Here is a 20048-nt window from a genome sequence, read left to right as displayed (position 1 = left end):
AAAATTTAACATTTAACAGCACCATCTGTTGGTCACAAAAACTGGTGTAAATTGTAGTTATATTATCATATTAGCAAATTTTTAATGATTTTGGAATTATACTTTATTAGATTTGCTCTGAGTGTCTGGGCAAGACAAAGCTCCACTTCACTCAATGAAGCACCTACTTTAGGCCTTTCTCAATGGAAGGCCCCCAATAAAGCGACTCAAAGTCAAGTCAAGTTTCGTTCTGAGTGGAAGAGAGTTGCAAAGAGCCCCAAAAAGAGAGAAACTCGTTTCGTTCGGGATGCTGGATTGGCGTGGAAGAACTTTCTTCTCATTGATTCTAGCGGCCTGCATATAAATAAATAAATTAAAGAGACTTTCTTTCTGGCGCAGTGTGCGTGAGTCGGTGTCTGTGGCTGTGGCTTTGGTGTCATCATCTATTCAATCTTCCAAGCTAACGCCTCACTTCGTCGGCTGACCCAAATACTTGGACGCTCTTTCACCGGGGTCAGATCCCAAGTCGCAGTCGATGTCTGGCCCTGGTTTCGTGCACCTTGTGTCATTATTATACCTGGAGCTCGGGGTTGGGGTCTTTGGCTTGGCTGTTGGTCCAACAAGCGGACAGATTATAAACATCAACCCATTTACAAGTATTTCCAGTCCTCGGGCTCGGCTCTTCGATTATACGCATCTTTATCGGCATCTTCATTAGTTTGACCCAATTTACTTGGGAGTTCTTTTTACTTTCTATTTTCTCTCGAACGGCTTAAGAATATTCCGTGTTGTGGAGCGAACGTTTTTTATGGACCGCTTGTTAAGCTTTTGATTTGAGGAAGTCAATTTACTTTCATTTGAGAAAATCTTTTTCGGGTTTTTTCGTGTTAATACAATATGTATGGGCGTTTTCCGAAGCCACTTCCGTTGTGATATTATGTGGAAAGAAAAAACTCTTGATATAATTATAAAAATGGGCTCATGCCTTTTATTTATTAGTTTTGGGAATTAAAAGGTAAATTATAAAATTAATTCGATTTAATGCTAGCCACTTCGAAATTTCAACTTATTCAATTCTTTTCTCATCGAATATACCGATTGAACAAACAGAATTAACCTTTATTAACCCCAAAAGCAAATGTGGTCAGCAACTTTTGATGACTTGTAATACGATGTGATCAGAAAAGTACGTTTTCCACACATGCGGTTTAACCTTTTAATATTTTCATCAACCTTTAGCTGTATTCGAGTTCCTTTCTGGGTCGCAAAAAGATTGGCAATTTCTCTGGGTCGTAAAATTAATTTATGGGTCAAAACGTAAACCAGAACAAGAGTTATTAATCCCATAAGCGATATCAATCCAGAAATTTGAGTGCCCTATTAGATTTATAGCCCACCGAAGCGGGGTTTTATTTCGATTTTGGGTGAAAAGAAAGCGGATCTGATCATTTAAATAAAGGTTTGATAAAGACAAAACACGGAATCACTTTGCAGACATCAAAGTTCTGCGATTCTGCGATGTTAAAATGCTAAAACGATATTTGCCAGATTTATTGACAAATGGGTTCAGTTCGCTTTTGTGAAACTAGGTCAAGTGATGATAAAGGGCTTTCGGCTGGAGATTTGGAATATGCAAAGAAATTTTGGCTGATAAAATAGTTTGATGGACAGTTTAAGAGCGTCATTAAGCTGTTAACGTTTTGCGTGTATATACATGTGTGTATAAATATTAAGATGGATCTGTTGAGTGTGCTGGCCTATAAGAACCGTTAAATGGCCAAGGCACCCCATCAGTTTGCGTTTGCTCAGCGATTGGTTCGGTTCGATTCGCCGGGAATATGAAACTCAATCCGCCAGCTTTTCTGTTCCTCCTTGCTCTCGTTTCGATCTGCGATCGGAGTTGGTCCGTCTATAATTATAAGCCACCTTCCCGCGGTTATTTCTATCCGCAGCCAGCGCGATTGCCACCTCTGCCAGTCAATGGCACTATGACTACGACTACGACTGCGACTTCGACTTCCCATTCCGGCCCACCGCCCGGAGTGCAAGCGGACTTCATTGATGATCTGATTGAGGGCCATAAGCAGCAAATCTTATCGAACGTCTTGGGTGTGGCCAGCGAAACTCCCTCGGATCCGGCCTCCTCCTTGATTTCCCCCCTCGAGGGCGGTGGTGCCAAGGCGTTTCGCGTTAATCGCTGCGCCAGCTGCAGTGAGTTGGGGAAATTGTAGTGCCAATACAATCCAGCCGGGGAACGAAATGATCCCCGCTAATCTGCGACTAATAATTGGAAATTTGAATCGGTTATTGTACGCCTATATAATGCGTTTATTATATTCAAACGTGTTTTGTGAAACGTGCAGTGAACATAGTCAACGACTTCATTTCTTAGTTTTTCGTGTAATCGAATTGAACTAGTCAATAAAACGGTTTGTTAATATGCATTAAAAACTGAAGCAATAAAATAAGAGCTTAAAGTTATGTGGGCTTTTAACCGCGTAAAAACCACACTAAAAATAATTAATTAAATAAAGCCACATTTAACAAAAAGATACAATTTCTGCATCATTTTAATCACTTGGATGTTGGATGTTTAACAGTTATTTGAATAGGAAGACTTCAATCTGTGTATACAAACGCAACTAATTTAAATAATATTTGTAAAAAAAATTTGTTTATAAATATTTGCTAAAGGAAAATTCCTATTCTAAACATTTTAATAATAACTTTAATGTGTGAATATCATTATCATTTTACCAAAGCACGTTCGAATATTTTAATAGTTAATAGTTCAGGTGTAATACCCTCCGATTGCTCCGCGTTTTCGATCCCTGGCTGAGACAGTTTTTCCGCCAAAGACCACCCAGATTATAGATCCCATCGAATTCCAATTCCAATCCGTTTGCAGCCTGCGGCGTTCCCAATGTGAATCGCATTGTGGGCGGCACCCAAGTGCGGACGAATAAATATCCATGGATTGCGCAGATCATTCGCGGCACCTTCCTGTTCTGCGGTGGAACCTTGATCAACGATCGCTATGTCCTGACTGCCGCCCACTGTGTCCACGGCATGGACATGAGGGGCGTGTCCGTGCGGCTGCTGCAGCTGGACAGGAGCTCCACCCACCCGGGGGTCACCCGGTCGGTGGCCTTCGCCCATGCCCACGTGGGCTACGACCCGGTGAGTCTGGTCCCACGACATAGCCCTCCTGCGCCTAGACCAGCCGATCCCGCTGGTGGACACGATGCGACCCGCCTGTCTGCCCAGCAACTGGCTGCAGAACTTCGACTTCCAGAAGGCCATCGTGGCCGGATGGGGTCTCAGCCAGGAGGGCGGCTCCACTTCCAGTGTCCTGCAGGAGGTGGTGGTGCCCATCATCACCAATGCCCAGTGCCGAGCCACGTCGTACCGGTCGATGATCGTGGACACCATGCTTTGTGCGGGCTATGTCCAAACCGGAGGTCGGGATGCCTGTCAGGTGGGTTTCATAACGGTTAAATCGGTTCAAGTTGGAAAATCGTCCTTAAAAGTTGATATTTTCAATCGTGGAACTGATTTTTATTCAAAAGACCTTCAAAGTTTAAACTTAATTAATAGTGAATTAGTAGAGTGAAACGGTATATTCTTTTCGTTGAAAAGTATGTATCAGGTAGGAGCAAGCGTTTCCGACCATTTAAAGTATAAATATTCCTGATCAGGATCAATAGCCGAGTCGATAAAGCCATCTGCGTCTGTCTGTTCGTCTGTATGAACGTCCAGATCTCGGAAACAATAAAAGCTAGAGACTTGGGACTTGGCATGCAGATTCTAATAGTTCCTATGCAGCGCAAGTTTATTTAAAATTGGAGCCCACAAATCGTAAATGTATGTATTGTCACTCTGAGACATGTTAGAACTTAGGTGTTTCGGTCATGACCATCGGTAACACACAATTATTCTTTAAATTATTTAAATCATTTTAGAAGTTATAGGGTTTTGAAGTCCACTGCCGCCGCTTTGCAGCGCCTCTGCCGCCCCTCTGTTATGCTCCGCCGCTGCTCTGCCGGTAATTTTTGCAGTACAGAGACAGAACGAAAGAACTTTTAGCGGGAGGTGGGGGTGCTGCATGCACTTAGCTTCTAGTATTGGCTGTTCAGTTCGATATTTATTAATTTCAATGCTTAAAAAAATATTCTTTCTGCCATGTTAGGAACTGTGTCAAGAATAATATTAAATAATATATTAATTTCAGTGCTTAAAAAAATATTCTTTTAATGGGCTTTCTGCCATGTCAGGAACTGTGTCAAGAATAATATTAAATTGGTTATTTTAAATTAAGGACGAATTTCTTGCCATATCTGAATTTTTTAACTGATTGTAAAAATATCAACGCCTTTTGTTTAAAATCTTTAGGGTGACAGCGGTGGTCCCTTGATCGTCAGGGATCGCATTTTCCGATTGGCTGGCGTTGTGTCATTTGGCTATGGATGTGCCAAGCCCGATGCTCCTGGTGTCTATACTCGAGTCTCTCGGTACTTGGAGTGGATTGCAGTTAACACAAGGGACTCTTGCTACTGTAATAACTAATTTAGAAACATCTTAAAACTTACTTAAAATTATTTATGTATTTATTTTTTCCCAAATAATGTTAAACAATTTAAAGAACTTGTTTATGTACAAATTCTAAATTTTCGGCTTTTAGTTTTGAAAACTTATCAACTTGTTTTTTTACTTACATTTTTCATAGTTCTGCAGGCTGTAATATTGGCCATTGTGCCATAAAACATAAATGAATTAATGGTTAATAAAACACAATGATTTACTACTTTTGGCGTAAACATCATTGGTCAATGAAAAAATTGTTCTTTGATGGTTCCTTACAAAATATTTTCAACAGGTAATAAACATTTTCTTTGCTGCGACGACCCACGACCATATAAAAATCCAGTTCTCTAGCTTGATCGCGGAGTTGTGTTTATTTATTTTTTTCTGGGGGAACTGGACCGTATTGGACCCACGCAACTCCCGCAATCGACAGCTGGTTTTACTTTCTTAATGCACAAGAAATACAAATTGTACAAATATTTTGTGAAAACAGGTTATGGAAACCCTAGCAGTGGCCTTTCACTTTTTGCCCCTCGAGAGTGTTTGCAGAAATCAATAAAAGTCGAAGTCAGAGTTGAAGATTGCCGATCTGAAATCGAAGCCAAGGACGTTTTCCGCCGACTTCGCCTGACACATTGTTATCACTTGTCAAGGCCCCACAGCCGCCCTTCGTTTCGCTTTTCGCGTTTCGCGGGTTGACAAAACTTTTATCTTTATCCCTTTTGGCCAGGCAGGCCGACTTGTGGCCGACAGTTGTTTAATGGATTTTCAAGTTATTTCTGGTATTTTGTTGTAGTTGCCGCTGCATGTCGCAAAAGTACAGCAAAACAAAGATATCTCGGCGGAAAGAAACTCGTTTGTGGCTAGGGGCCAAAGAAAATGCCGCATAATTGCCGCCGCCACGACTCCGCAAAAAAGGGGCGGGGCACCCAGAAGGGGCTGGCTGGCCACCGAATCGACAATGTTGTCAATGCCGGCTGCTCTGGCATTTGATTTTATTTTTAACTAGACTATAATTGATGCCAGGCACTGCAAGGGTTATCGAGAAAGACGTTTGTGGAGGTGGCAGAGGGGAATTTGTGTGGAGTTCAGGGAACAGTGTAATTTATCTTAATTAAAACGCGCCATCAGAAAGACTTGTGTAGTGATATTCATGAGCTAATACAACTGCTCAGGTAATTTACATAGACAAACCTTTAATTCAAAAATGTATGGCCTGGCATTCTTTTTTCGTACTCTCAACAATACGAATCATTGTTTTCCCAACGTCGAAAACATAGATTAAAAGAAGAGTAAACGAAAACCAAATAATTGAAATTACGATTTTTATTGACTCTTTTATTTACCTTGCAGCGGGAGTTATAACTTCAGTCAAAAGCTTTCAACCCACTGAAGGGCCTTATAAAGAACATATATATTTATCTCTCAGCTATGCAGCTACCTAGACGACAATTTCCCAAAAGATTTGTTTCTATTGCAAGTAGTATTTAAGTGGGATCGGGCCGGATTGGACGACTATATCCTATAGCTAAATTATATCTTGCTCTTTGCAGAGCAGCGGTCGAACAGCGGCAGAGCGCGGCAGAGGACTTTATAACCCTGCAACTGCTAATATATAAGCACAGAGAAAGTACATACATTCACGATTTGCGCTGCGTAGGAGCTACTAGAATCTGCATGCCAAGTCCCAAATCACTAGCTTTTATTGTTTTCGATATCTCGACGTTCATATACACAGACAGACAGACATGGCTAGATCGAGTCGGCTATTGATCCTGACCGAGAATATATATATTATGATAGCTGCCATAGGAACGATTGAAATATTTAAAGGAAAATATAGATAGCGTCGTTGTTCATAAAAATCTATGTATCCAAATAAAGACATTTCAAAAAAAATATTTTATTTTTTTTACAGCTGCAATGATATGCAAGTTTTGACTTGCCGAAGTAAAACACTTTGTATGCTTGGTATTTGCCTTAAAGTTAAGCAAAATATAGTAAGATTCAAAACTAAAAATAAATTGTATATTATAATATTATTTAATTACAATATTACTCAATGTAAAAATAAAAAAATTCAACTCCATTTTACAGTTTTGCCTGTGATTATACATATTTCTTAAATGTCAGTTTAGCCGGTTATATAGAAATTCTTAAAAAGTGCTTATGTTATATTGTAATATAATTATGTTATTTAAGAGCATTACTTTTAAATTCGCACTTTGCTGCCTCCAATCTAAAATCATCTGAGACGATTATCTTCAATCAAGGGCCGATTGCAGCATCTTTATAGAGGTGATTGTCCATTGGAGTTCCTTTCGAGTGTTGGCACATTCTGCAACTAGATCCAGGCAGTGGTACCAATGCCGGCTCGCTAATCGTAAGCTTTCAGGCACCAGACTTCCGAAGATATTTGTTAGGGGCCGGAAATATCCAAGGATCGGTTCAACTGGATGTCGCGTGATCTTCAAAGCCTTGCCCAAGTTTTTCGATACCTCGATAACACGAGTGAGTGCCTTGTAGGATCGTCCTCTGGGCAATCGGACCTCCGCAGAAGTTCGTTCAGAGCCCTGGAGCAATCTCGTCCTGGCCAGGAATAATCGAGCTCTACATGATTGCTTGTTGACCTGCAAATGCAATAGCTCCTGGTCCTCCATAAGGTGAAACATTTGCAGGTGGAGGTCATCTAGGAGACATCTGATCTCCCTTACGGATGATCTTGCTCTTGACTCACGCTTCGCAGCCATCAATTCATCAAAAGGCACTTCGTTGTGGCTCATGGTTGGGTTTTTCTTTTTCAAGCTGGGTAAATCTTTTCAACCGAATTAAAAACTTCATAAAAAATAGCTTTGATTTTCGTCTGATTTGAATCGACATTGTGAGAAAAATATGGAAGCAAAGCCAACGTGTTTTTAAAAAGAAAGAAATCAATACATAATAAGATGCAAATTATTAAAATGTACAGCTCAGCTGATTAAGCCAATATTTCCATTTTTGAATAATCTATTTTAAATATTCATGGGTGCAGAAGGAAAATTTAGGTTTAAAAATAATCTTGTTTACATTGATTCAATTGTAGTGTAATTACTTTCAGGTTAAACAAAAGGAAAAATCATAATTAGATATGCTTATAAATTTGTCTCTGGACGTGTCTTACTAAGCATCTTTTTAGATAAGTTTCCCAGATAAAACGAACTAGTTCCCACTTACTCCACTTGAAAGTAACTTGCTTGCCTTCAAATTTCTTGTATTTTTTTGTGGGTTTTGATGAATTTATCAGATTTGTTACTCTGCCTTGGGATGAAGAGGTCTTGGGTAGGGGAAGCGTCGCACCGCACGCTTCGCTGGCTAATTTAACATAATTCTCACATAAATCGCAGGCGAGTTGGGTAGAGAAATTTTCACGCCTCGCTTAACGCATTAGGCTCGCATAGCAAAAATTCACTTCTTGGCTTATTTTCTTGGCTTTTTGTTTGCCAATGGCCGCCAGTTTTGCCATATTTTTAATCTAGCAAAAACAAATGTCCAAAATTGTACTAGACACACGTTTTCGCTGCATCAACGCGGCACTTTGCAGGCAAACCGCAAAACATTTTAATAAATTGCTAGTTATTAGTTTCTTGCGGAGCGGCAGGAAAAAGTGCAATTAAAATGCATTCGAATTGGGGCGGAGTGGTGGGGTGGAAAGGGGGACAAAGGAAGTTCCGCAGCAAAGAAATTAGCATAAGCATTGACTTTTTTTCAACGGGGAAGGTGGTGGCAAAAAAACTGTTGCGCTAGTTTCCCATAATTTGCCCCAGCGAAGATAATGAGCAAGAAAGAGCAGCCAGGGGGGATGGTCTGGAAAACCGGGGGGAAAACCAATGGGCGGGAAACTGCGGTCAGTCGCATAGCAAATGGGTGTGAAGCTCTACTGAAAACTGGGAAAGGGGGGGCCTTTACTGCCTTCATTGTTCATCGCCGCACTTGGTTTTTGTTGCTATTATAATGGCCACCGCTTGCAATTTGCATAAATGTTTTTAATTAAATGCATTTAAAGCATATTTTTCAAACACGGCGGGCAAATTAGTTAATGAAATCGAATGAGGGGGAAATAGGAAGTGCCTTAAAGTTAGCTTATTATACTTAATATGGGAACTCGAAAGGGAAACTAGCGGTAGCAAAATAGTTGCTTTGCGAGGGGCTGACCGATAATAAAATTAAAATGCTACTTCTAATGCGATCATTAACTTTTGAGCTTTGTTCAGAAAATTGATTAATAAAGATACTTTAAAGTGATAAATAAAGTGATGAATAAAATATAAAAAAGAATGCAAATAAAAAAGTTAACTGGCTCTATATACACCTAAATTTCACACAGTATCACATTGTTTAAAAAAAAAAAGTTGTTTCAAGTGTTAAATTTAAAATAGGTTTTGCTATTATAAAATCACTGGTTTATAAAACAATACTAAACTGTTTAAAAGTAGACTATTGGGCTGAACGCTTTTCATTACTTTAACGGAAACCTTTAGCAAGTGTTTAAACATGCTCATTTCGTTACCAAATCTAAACATACTCATTTCGTTACCAAATCCATACATTAGCTCTAAAGTTATATAATAGTAACGAAAAACCTTAATCAAGTGCCAACCCACTTATCACTCCCTTGTCACTCGAAACTAGTCGCATCTGAACTAACCATAAAATCAAGACAAAGACGGAGGCGATTAACTTGTTTCACGAACTTTCAAAATGCAACACCAAAAGAAATGAAAAGAAAACCAAAAGATCCCACAACAAACTTGCCAAAAACTCGACTCAACCTCAGTTATTTCCTTCCTGTGCACGACCAAACAAAAAAGGCAACCGCAAACGTTTTTTTTTTTTTTTGGATTTTTCGCAACCTCAAATGTGCAAAAAAAAACTGACAAAAAAAGTACGAAACAATTTATGTCAACTTTCTTTTTATCAAACAAAAAGAAGGAATCAACGTGTTGCAAAACGGCAAGGGGGAAAAATTCCAAACAATTTTCAAAGCCACCGCAAAAATCTTGCACCACCGACTCCCACACAAAGTCAGGCCGTCAAGTGGGTTTTGCTGGCTCCGAACAGATGATTTAGCGACGGGTTTTTCTCTCCACCAGTTGCAGAGGTCCGTTGCAAGAAAGTTGCCGAATCATGTACTCATGCGACTCCTTCCCCTTCCCCTTTCCCTTCCCTCGCCAAAGGCCCCCGTGCCCCACCACCATGGGTACATTTTTTGGGGGAGAGTAATCGAAAAGCAGTCGATGGAGCTCTTCCTCGACGGACAGGTGACCAATAGCCACGACACTGGTCGGTTCAGTTCTTAAACTTGTTTCAATTTACTGTATTTTTACCGCTACTGCTGTTGTCACTGAAGTTGTATACCCTTTTCGAGGAGTTTTTTTTGCTGTCTGAATTTGTTCGTGGCTTAAATTTAAGTTCAGCTGCTGGCATTTTGGCGCAGGCCCCTCGGGTAAGAAGTTGTGGAAAAAATGGTAATGGAAAATTTATTTAAGTTTTCATTTTTCAACCAATCTTTTTATAGAACTTCTTTTTATCTGGATACGATCTTATTATACATATAACAAATTTTCACAAATTAAGCGCAAAATTTTTAATATATTAGGAACTCTACTTTAAACCAGGTTTTTGACGTCGTTAGTAAATAACATCTTCGTCAACTAATACGATATATATTTAAAGAATATTTTTAGATATTCCTATACCAATTTTAATTGGAGTATTTACCTTTAGAGAATTCTATCTGCCACATCAGAAGCTTTCCACTTATGTCTCTTTCATTTATATCGGACTTTTCTCTGCGCCCGTCGTTACTTATTATGTGTTTTTTTGTGCTTTTTTATGTGGCTATAACTGTGGATTTGGCCAGTGCCCGGTAATTACCAATGTCGGGAGCAGGAACGAGAACTGGACCGGGATTGCGATTGCGATTGGGGCACGGCAAACGAGTCGAGTCAGTTCCCCGAGACTCCGAACATCACAAATTTGAAATCAGTTTCATTATATAAATTGTTACCTTTAGACGATGTGGCAGACAGTTTGGGCCGGAGGTTGGAGCCCTCATTGAGCCAGTTTTTTCTTTCAGCTCTGAGCTGTGAAATATATTTCTCCTCTTTTCGGCATTCCTTTTTCAGCTGAAAATTGCACACAATTTGTGCTGCATAATGTCAAAGTTGGTCTGGCTTTGGTGCGAAACGAATTTGATTGGGAATCCGTTGGATGGAAGTGGCTCAAAGTAACGCACTTGACTTCAATTAGACAGCGAGCACTTACCAATTGCCCGGTTTTCCCCGTTCCCCGTTCCCCAATCCCCCACCCTGCCCTCCTCTCCATCGTCTATGCACTGGTCAAACAGCTTCCTCCTCGAAAATGGCAAACTGTGTCAGTCAGCAGCGACTTTGACTGGCATTCGTCTGCCATCCCATCGCAGTCCCTCTGGTCCCGATTTTTCCACTCCCATCTCGACTTTCCTCAGCGCTCCATTTGGTCATTTTGTTTACTTCTACACTCAGGAAAAATTGTCTTTGGAAAGCGCTTTTCCAGCTGCGATTTTGATCCTATGTTTTCAGCTTATTTAAGCTAAAACATTAAAGTATTGTCTTTAATTGGCCTTAAATTGAAGGCATAAGTCGAAGTTCGTTTGCTTGATAAATTCGAGAAGTTAAGGCTTATAAATAATGGAGGTATAACATAAAAGATTAAATAATTGAATTGTTTCAAATTTCCAACAATTTGTAAAGGTCAATATTAAATATTTGCTTATTTGTTGGACTCTTTAGGGTAGATATGCTTTATGATGCAGATTCTTTATGATATTCATAGTTCTGCTGGTTATGGATACCCTTCATTTTACAAATATCGGTTTAATTTGTTAAAAACAAATGGATTTTGACTTTAAAACTTTTTAATTAATATAGAATATCTAAAGCTTATAAAACATATTTTGTATATTTTTGGTTGTCAATCCAATAGACATATTTTGAGTGCATGTCTATGGTCAGCGGTTGCCAGTCAGCCGCCACCGTCCGTCCAGAATGCGCTCCTCCAGCCCAGATTCCTCTCCTTTGTTTGCTTCCTGGGCCGCGGCTCTGGCTCCCTAACTGTTTGTGCTATCCCGAGTGTTGACTGACAGGTGCCGTCGGAGAATTTTGGCGCTACAAAGTGCATAAATAAAAATTTTTCCAACTCTGTTGACAGTGGAATATGGCAGCGAAAGAAAAACGCCGAGGGAAAATGCACGATTTCATGGCACTTTGAGCCAAGAGGCATTAGTTAGATGAATGAGGAATGGAAACGGAAAGAATATTGGCCGAAAGCTTAGATTGATTTTTAAAACTCAGTTTAAAGTTTTCCTTTCGCAATTCGTTCAGAATTGCCAGAGAATCAATATTTGATATTAAGATAAATATGTTAAATCTTTTTAATCAAAGCATTAATATATGGCTAATTTTGCAAATTTTTCTTAAAGAAAATAGGAAGAACCAATTTACTTCAATCTTTTTGTTAATTTATTACGCATTTAAAAATATTCAAGGACCATTTGTACTTCTCCTAGATATTTGATTACTCGTTTAATTTAAATTAATATTTTTTGACATTCGTTCTACGTTAATGTAACACAGTAAACTGTAAAGTATAATGACGGTGGTGTCGAATTGACAACTACAATCCTGACTTTGGGTTTGAAACCTTACTTACACCAACATATTCAACAACGATCTCTTTTAAAAGCTATAGTGAATACTGCAACCGTTATCTTAGTTAAAGCCAGCTCAAGAACCATTGATCACTACATTTTACTCTTTTCTTACCTATTCCTTGAAGCTTAGCTTATTTTTCACAATTTTACAACCAAAATGTTACCTCGTTTTATCTCATAAACACCGTCGGAACTGCTTAAATAATAATTGCAACTATTTATCTACAAATAAAAACGAATAAACAAAACTAATCATGTAATTCCGTTTTTCCTCAGGTCATAACTCAAATCTGCAAAAATGGCCTCGACAGCCAAAGCGAATGGCACGACAGCGAAGACAGCAACCATGGAAGATGACTACATAACGGTAGTGGAAGTGGACGATCCCACGTCTTCCGCCGAGGATCGCCTAAAGAAGCTAGTCAAGCGGCAGAGCTCCGTGGCGGAGGATTCCTCGTTCATCACAGTGCTGACCATCAACGAGATGGAGCTGCTGCAGCAGCGACGCCAGGAGGAGGAAGCTGGAAGTGCCCCAATCCCTATGAAGGAGGAGCAAATAGAGGATGTCACAGTGTTCCGATTGCCGGGGGAACGTCTAGGCTTCGGCCTTAAGTTCCAGGGAGGAACACGGAGCACAGAACTCGTCCAGAAGCTGTACATACAATCCTGCGCCGCCGACAGTCCCGCCTCCAAAGTGGCCACCAGTTGGGGGAATCCTCCGCGAGGGCGATGAGATCGTCAGTATCGATGGCCGGGATGTCAGGCAGATGACCCGCATCGATTGCGTCCGCGGACTCAAAGACAATGTGGCCATTCAGCTGGTGGTGCGCAATGGCCACGGACAAAAGCCACCCAGCGAAGAGGATCCGCAGCAGCAGCTGGAGCAGCTCTCGATCACCCTGAATGCCCAACCACCGCCGCCGCCACCAGTGCCACCAAGGAAGTTGGTGAGGCGACAAAACTCCAAGGAGAACCAGGCACAGCTGGTCATCGAGAAGCCACTGACCCCGCCACCGGATGCCGAGTACTACCTGAACCTACTCACCGAGTCCATCAAGGCTGGCTCCGAGTCGGACGACACCGCCAGCACCATTTCCACCGTCATCGACAAGTTCTCCATGGGCTCCAACTACTCCTCGGACAGCAGTCTCAATGGCCATGAGCTGGCCAAGGTTCTGCAACCATTCACCCTGCTCGAGCAGGAGTTTCTGCCCTTGGAACAGCCCCTGGGGCATCCCAAGTTGCTCATTCCCGGCAACAACTACGAGAACGTGGAGTTCAAGACGGAGAAGGTCAATGTGTACGAGAACGTGGAGCTCAGAAGTCCGGAAACGACGCCCACGCCAAAGCCCAGAGTCCAGTTGGCCACCGTGGAGCCGAAGAAGCGATCCATCATACCCATGCCACGGAAAATCCCTGCACCCAGTAAACTGCCCATCGAGGTGACTCCGCCGCGTGTGCCCTCCATGGAGGAGCCCAAAACTCCCACCAACGAGCAGCTGGACTCCCCCACGACACCCACAAATGAGATCAGGGAACCACCCACCAGTGCTACCAAAATACCTAAGGCCAAGTTCTCGCGGGCCAAGACAGAGGGCGAGATCAAGCTGCACTTGCAGCCCACGAAACAGCAGTCTCCGCAGGGCAAGTCCCGCATCCCAATAGTCAGCAGCCCCACTCAAAAGCCAGTGCCCAAGCCGGTGTCACCCACGCTGAATGGCACTCCGCCCAGCTCAAACATCCCACGACTGTTGCAGAAGCAGAAATCCGAAACGGATCTCAAGCTGAACTTGTACAGGAGCAAGTCGAAGGAGTCGAGTCCCAGGCCGCCTTTGCAGAGAGCCAACTCGGCAGAGGCTCCAGAAAGGACATTTATCCCGGTGCTTTTGAATGGCAGTTCGAAAAGCTCAAACTCCCTGGAGAGCATCAGTTCGAACGGAAGCAGCAGCAGCGCCAACAGTGGAAGATCCCCCAAGGGACCAAAGCCCAAGCCGCCAGAGCGGGTGCAGTCGCTGCAGAAGACCCAAATACCCAAGCTGCAGGCACTTCCAACCACACCGCCCCAACAAATTCCCAAGCCGAGCATGCAGACCTTCAAGCAGAGCCCACCCACGCCCAGGTCAACTCCAGTGGGCACCCCATCGCCAACAAGCAATCGGGAGATACGCTTCAAGATTCAGACGTACGAGAGCAAGGCCCAGGACGAGGACAAGCTGCCCAGCCTCTTTGACCTGGTGCACAGCCAGGACAAGGACACGGGTAAGGAAAGTGATTCACTCCAGAGCCACAACTAGCATCACCGCCCTCTTGGCGGCCGCCGCCGCCGAGGCCGCCGATCTCTCGCGGGAGTCTCCTCCGCCGCTGGTCGTTGGGAAATGCATGAAGATCGCGGATGACAGCAACGCCACCACCTGCTACTCGAGCTCCAGCAGCGGAGAGGAGGACGAGGACGAGCTGGATGCCGCCAACAGGGAGTACGTGTGCGAGGATGGCGAGAAGCTGGGTCCGCCGGAGCTGATAAACGGACCCGGCCCCTCGGAGGCCTACTTCAACATGTTCTGGCACTCCAACATGCTGCCCACCATCGGCGAGGTCGAGGAGGAGTTCTCCTCCCTGGAACCGCAATCCCTGACAAATGGGTGAGTAATTGCCTTTGGCCAACTGGAAAGTGTCAGGCGGGGGATAAGATTAGGCTGCAAAGTGCCTGCAATCCATTTTGTTGTCTGACTTTTTATACTCACTGCTAAGACAAAGGAAAGCTAGCTTCTTAGATAATAAAAGTGAATCGAAATCTTTCAGATTAACCAGCACCATCGAAAAACTATGTGGCTTATTAACTAAATTAACTAATATAACAAAAAATAGTTTGCTAATAAGGGACAAAATCATAAGATTAGGCTGCAAAGTGCCTGCAATCCATTTTGTTGTTTAAATTTTTATTCTAACTGCTAAGACAAAGGAAATCTGGCTTCTTAGATAATAAAAGTGGATCGAAATCTTTCAGATTTACCAGCACCATCGAATAACTATGTGCTTTATTACCTGCATCAACTAATATAACAAAAAATAGTTAGCTAATGAAGGACAATGTCATATCTACGATTAGCTATCTAGTTGTTCTTATCAGTCACCTTTATTGTATGGCTTAGATACTTTGCAAATACCGTTTGCCAATAAGCCGAAAATATAGTGCTTACGCATAGTAGTAGGTTATTACGAACCTTTTTGGCAAAATTGGCAAACAAACATTACCTAAATATTATTTATATCAAAGTATGTTGTCCTATAGTAGAAGGTTATTTGTTTGTGCAGTGACCAAATCAATTTATATACTAGGTTACCTAACTGCAAATATGTAGCACATGTAAATAGCAGGGTACTTTTATAAAATTTGATAATTAAATGATTGTTGCAAAAAACTTAGTTATACATATTGGCAGCAAAAAGCGAGTAGCGAAAAAAAATAGCAGGGGCCAAAGGGTAAGCGTGTGGGTAGCCCCCACAAAAGTAAAAAAAAAACAACGAGGCAAATAAAAAACAAAGGCTGATAAGACCAAATGCCGGTGTGTTTACCATCACACTGATAAAGGGAACTCATTTACCCGATAAGGTGCAATGGCAATACCAAAATTGGAATCAGTGTGATTTTGGTGGCGTCGGGCGAAGGTTCGAAACTGATCGAACCTGTCTCTATTGACGTTTTGCTGAGCAGGTGTGATGGCAACAAGTCCATTAGCATATCACATATCGTACTGATAAGAAGCGCAATTGTAATTACCGAGCTTTCGTTTTTTTTTCGATTTTATTTTTTATCCAGAAACATTGTCAAATCAGAGGAGCCGAAGAAGTTACCCAAAATGGAAGTAAATGCTGGTGGACTGGCCCAGCTGGCTGGCGATAAGATTGCTGACCATGACGCAAGTGCAACGACAGTGGACAGTCGCAATGAGACCACAACGAACCAGACTCAGGAGATCAGCTCCAGTAGCTCTAGTTCCACGCGGAGCCAGAGGACCACCACCACGACTCGAGTGACCACCACCAAGACCAGTTCGTCCAGTAGCATGTCGAGCAGTTCGTCCACCCTCATCCCAGACATTGCCTTCAAGCTGCAGCCGTATGAGGAAAGGGAGGAGATGTACTCGGAACCCATTACCACGGTCCACGAAGAACGACGTGTGCTTAGCGAGCAGAAGACCCTCAGCGAACTGAGGACCCGGGACGCTTTGACCGGCGAGGAGCAGCTGGTCACCAGTGCCAATTCGAAATCGAGCAGCGCCCGCTTCAAGAAGATCAGCAGCAACGACAACCTGCTCGACCTTGGCGACGAGCAGGACATGCAGGAGCAGCCGTTGACCGCCACGATCACCCAGGAGTCGAGTCTGAGGGAGCGGTTGGAGTGTCCTCAGGATAACCAGAGTATCGAGCGGGGTACTCTGACCCTATCCGAGCGGGGAAAGCAGCTGAGCGAGATCGAGGGACTCACCACCTACACGGAGTGTGAGACGAGCGAGAAGGAGTCCTACCTGGAGGCCCAACAGGTTCTCAATGGTGCTGCGACTCTGGGTTCCCCAGATGAGAACGGCGACCTACCCACGTTCGAACGAGAACTCAGCGAAACCCTCACGGTGACAAACGACGGCGAAAAGCAGGTCACCAAGAAATTGGAGCAGAGCAAGGAAATCGCTGGAAAGAAGGGCGCCAAGCTCCTGAAGAAAACCGACGAGGAGCGACGCCTCGAGCAGGAGGCCCAAAAGCTGATCGAGAGCTACCAGAAGGTGAAGAAGGAAGCGGAGAAGCTCTACAAACTTGAACTGGCCGACGACGACCAGGGCTTTGATCTAAGCGCCTTCGAGCAGGAGGAGAAAGAGGATAAGTCGGAAGTCTTTGAGGAAGTCAAAACGGAGGTCAAGGATTCCAAGCCAAAAGAGCCCACAGTCCAGCAGGATATTTCACTCCTAGAAGAGGTTAATGTCGCTAGCCAAGAGATGAAAAAAGTGGTTGAAGTCTCACATGAAGAAGTCAAAGAGAATATCCAAGTCACACATCAAGAAGTCAAGGAAGAGGTCAAGGTATCACATCACGAACTTAAGGAAGTCTTGCAGAGTGAAGTGAAAGAAGAGGTCAAGGCACTCGATGAAGTCAAGGAGGAGGTTAAGGTTTCACAACAGGAAGTTAAAGAAGAGATTAAAAAAGAGGCTGTCAAAGTGGTGCACAAAGAAGTGAAAGTGATTCAAGAAAGTGCCCAACTCACAGGGACAACAAGTCACAAGGAGTCAACTAAAGAAGTCACCAAAGTCTCCAAAGCAGAAGTCGCAGTTTCCAAGACGGAAGGCGGAGTTCCTGTCAAAAGTACCACCACAAAAGTAGAGATCATCTCGCCGCCCATAGAAGACGACTTGGGCTATGTCCTGCACAAGCACATTATTCTTCCCCAGGAGGAGGTCAAGAAGGCGCCTACGCCAACGCCACTGCCGAAGCCCAAGCCCAAGCCTCCGGTGCCCACAAACAAACCCAAAATGTCGGCTAATTTGACCAAGCCGAAGACAGCACCCCCGCCAGTGCCCAGTAAAAGGGGTGAGGTGGCCGGAGCCGGTGCTAAGCCCACACCCACCCAAAGACGCAGCAGCTTGGAGACCCCCCAGCTGCCCACGCCCCTGGAACGCATTATCGTGGGCGTGGAGCAGCGGGGGGAGCGGCAGGAGCGGCAGGAGCGGGAGGAGGCGGCAAAACCCCAGCCAATTATTAAGCTGGCCAGCGTGGACCTGCCAAATGTGGCGCCCAAGGCCAAACAAGCGGCTGCGGAAACGAGTCCCGTGGTGGAGATGGCACCGGATGAGCTCCAATTCGAGAGCCACCAATTGCCGGATGATGGGCAAGGCCAAATGGACTCGCACATGGAGTCAAGTGACCTGCTCAGCGGGTCCTCCTCCTCGTCGGTGACCACGCCCATAACAACGCCAATTTTGGTGTCGGCCACCTCGTCGATGGACTCGGTGCAAAGTGTCATCGAGGTCGTTAATGGCTTGCCCATCATCAGCAGTCAGCAGACTGACGACGACGACAATGACGAAGATGGAGCGGATGATGATGAGATGCACTCGGGGACCGAGGGACCAAAGGAGGTTAATCCCGTCGAGGAACTAACTACGTTGCCGCTCGACAGAGAACACGAATCAGGTGAGTTAAAGCCTCTCGAAATTTTGGCAGGATTAAGTCGTTTGGTAGTGTTTGTTTCCTGGTCTCTTGACATGTATTGATTGACTATTGGCCATGCTAGGCCATTTAAATTGGTTAAAACACCGTCTAAAATAGGATGGGAAAAATGAACGTCATGTTCCGGATTTAATATGCATTCTTAGATGCTTTCTCTTTTTTTAACTTCTACCTTACTTAAATTATTCGAAACCCAAAAGTCTGAAATAGTTTTTTAAGACCCATAAGTTGACTTTATATCATTTAAGTTATATAAAAATTATTTTATTATTTATAAAATTTGCAAGACCAGTTTCTCAGTTATTTAGAAAAATTTCTTAGTTCTTTAAGCATTAGGCATAGTTTATAAAAAAAATTGTCATAATGCAAAATATCAGTGAAAATTTAAAAATTCACGATTCCATAAATCTCTAGTTTAATAGGTATCTAGCAAGTATTATTTAGCGATGACCAAATCTCTCCCAAAATTTATATAGCATTTTAGAAAGAATTTGATGAACAAATTCTGTCGATAGCTTGCTTCGTTCCAAAAAAAAACTTTTTGCCCCCAAAGCTTTTATGGCTTGTAATTTCGCCAGTTGCAGTGCTTAAACTGCCAATAGGCAGTGCAAGGGACTTACGGCCTTTCGCCCTTGCCCTTTCCTAGTTGCTTACTTATTTGATTTTGTGACAGTCTCCCAGTAAGTCTCCCGAAAACCGACGACGCACGCAATTATCAGCCACCAAATGAGTTTTTCAACCAGCGGCTGGTCAGCCTGGAAACTCTGGCCCTCTGCTAACTTGTCACATTGACCGCAGTTTTAGCTTCCTCTTGCCTCTGGCCACGCCCCCACTGCGCCGCGCCGCCCAACTTTGGCCCATTGCATATGCAAAACGGCCACTAATGGACTTTATGGCCGAGTTTTGTTTGGTTGGTTTCGGTTTTTATTTTCGGTGCGGGGGCTTTTAATGGCACCCTTCCATGTGTGGTAACAATGTTGGTTTTTGGGTATTTTTTTTATTGAGGACATTATTGCATGTAAATTGAGTTTATCTTTCAATTTGTTACGTGAAGGCATTTAATTAGATTAAAGTTAATAGTGATGGAAGGGGCTTATCCACCTTTCTAATTAGTTTGCTATATTGGGTATAATAATTAATTTGCAAGCTATTTGAATTTTCAAAATTGGTTGTACTATTTAATTTATAAAATCTTCGAAATTTTGTTTCCTACAGCCCTTGATAAAGCACTTTTTACACACTTTTTTTTTAAAACCACTAATTAATTTTATACAGTCTGGATTTTATAAAAATAAACAGTAGATGGTCAACAAAGTCAACAGACAGTTTTGATTTTCAATAAAAAACAAGTAGCTTCATAAGCCAAAAATAAATCACTGCAACTTAATAAAACAAATGTTTTATTACACCATGGCCATTTCGCCCCTACATAATTGTCTGGCTTTAATACTTCATGTGTATTGGATTTGGGCCCCTTGTCTGTATAAAGAAAAATTTGCATTTCATTTATGGCAAAAACCCAAGCGTACAAGGGCATGGA

The 20048-nt window shown here is 42.8% G+C and overlaps 3 protein-coding genes across 3 annotated transcripts in view; 2 read left to right on the top strand and 1 right to left on the bottom strand.

Annotated features, from left to right (window-relative positions):
• Positions 1 to 20048, top strand: part of LOC128259671 (uncharacterized) — a 131902-nt gene that overhangs the window by 10463 nt on the left and 101391 nt on the right. The window contains 4 exon segments of the mRNA XM_052992200.1: positions 12569 to 13001; positions 13003 to 14583; positions 14585 to 14931; positions 16110 to 18472. Coding sequence (XP_052848160.1) covers positions 12591 to 13001; positions 13003 to 14583; positions 14585 to 14931; positions 16110 to 18472 — 4702 coding nt within the window. The 5' untranslated portion in view covers positions 12569 to 12590.
• LOC128259676 (trypsin-1) lies at positions 1790 to 4545 on the top strand. The gene is given in 4 exon segments (XM_052992206.1): positions 1790 to 2190; positions 2888 to 3171; positions 3173 to 3457; positions 4372 to 4545. Coding segments are annotated over 4 exon segments (1116 nt in total). The 5' UTR covers positions 1790 to 1817.
• On the bottom strand, positions 6656 to 7448 carry LOC128259688 (uncharacterized). The gene has a single exon (XM_052992222.1). It carries the CDS (start codon positions 7344 to 7346, stop codon positions 6828 to 6830), a length of 519 nt encoding a protein of 172 aa, XP_052848182.1. The 5' UTR covers positions 7347 to 7448; the 3' UTR covers positions 6656 to 6827.

This window comes from Drosophila gunungcola, assembly GCF_025200985.1.
Source record: "Drosophila gunungcola strain Sukarami chromosome 3L unlocalized genomic scaffold, Dgunungcola_SK_2 000009F, whole genome shotgun sequence".
Classification (NCBI taxonomy): Eukaryota; Metazoa; Arthropoda; class Insecta; order Diptera; family Drosophilidae; genus Drosophila; species Drosophila gunungcola.
Note: the sequence above shows the minus strand (reverse complement) of the source record. Positions and strands in the feature narration are given on the sequence as shown.

What these genes read in the sequence shown, in the direction of transcription:
- LOC128259688 (XM_052992222.1), bottom strand. Translation starts at nt 7,346, where the DNA reads ATGAGCCACAACGAAGTGCCTTTTGATGAATTGATGGCTGCGAAGCGT.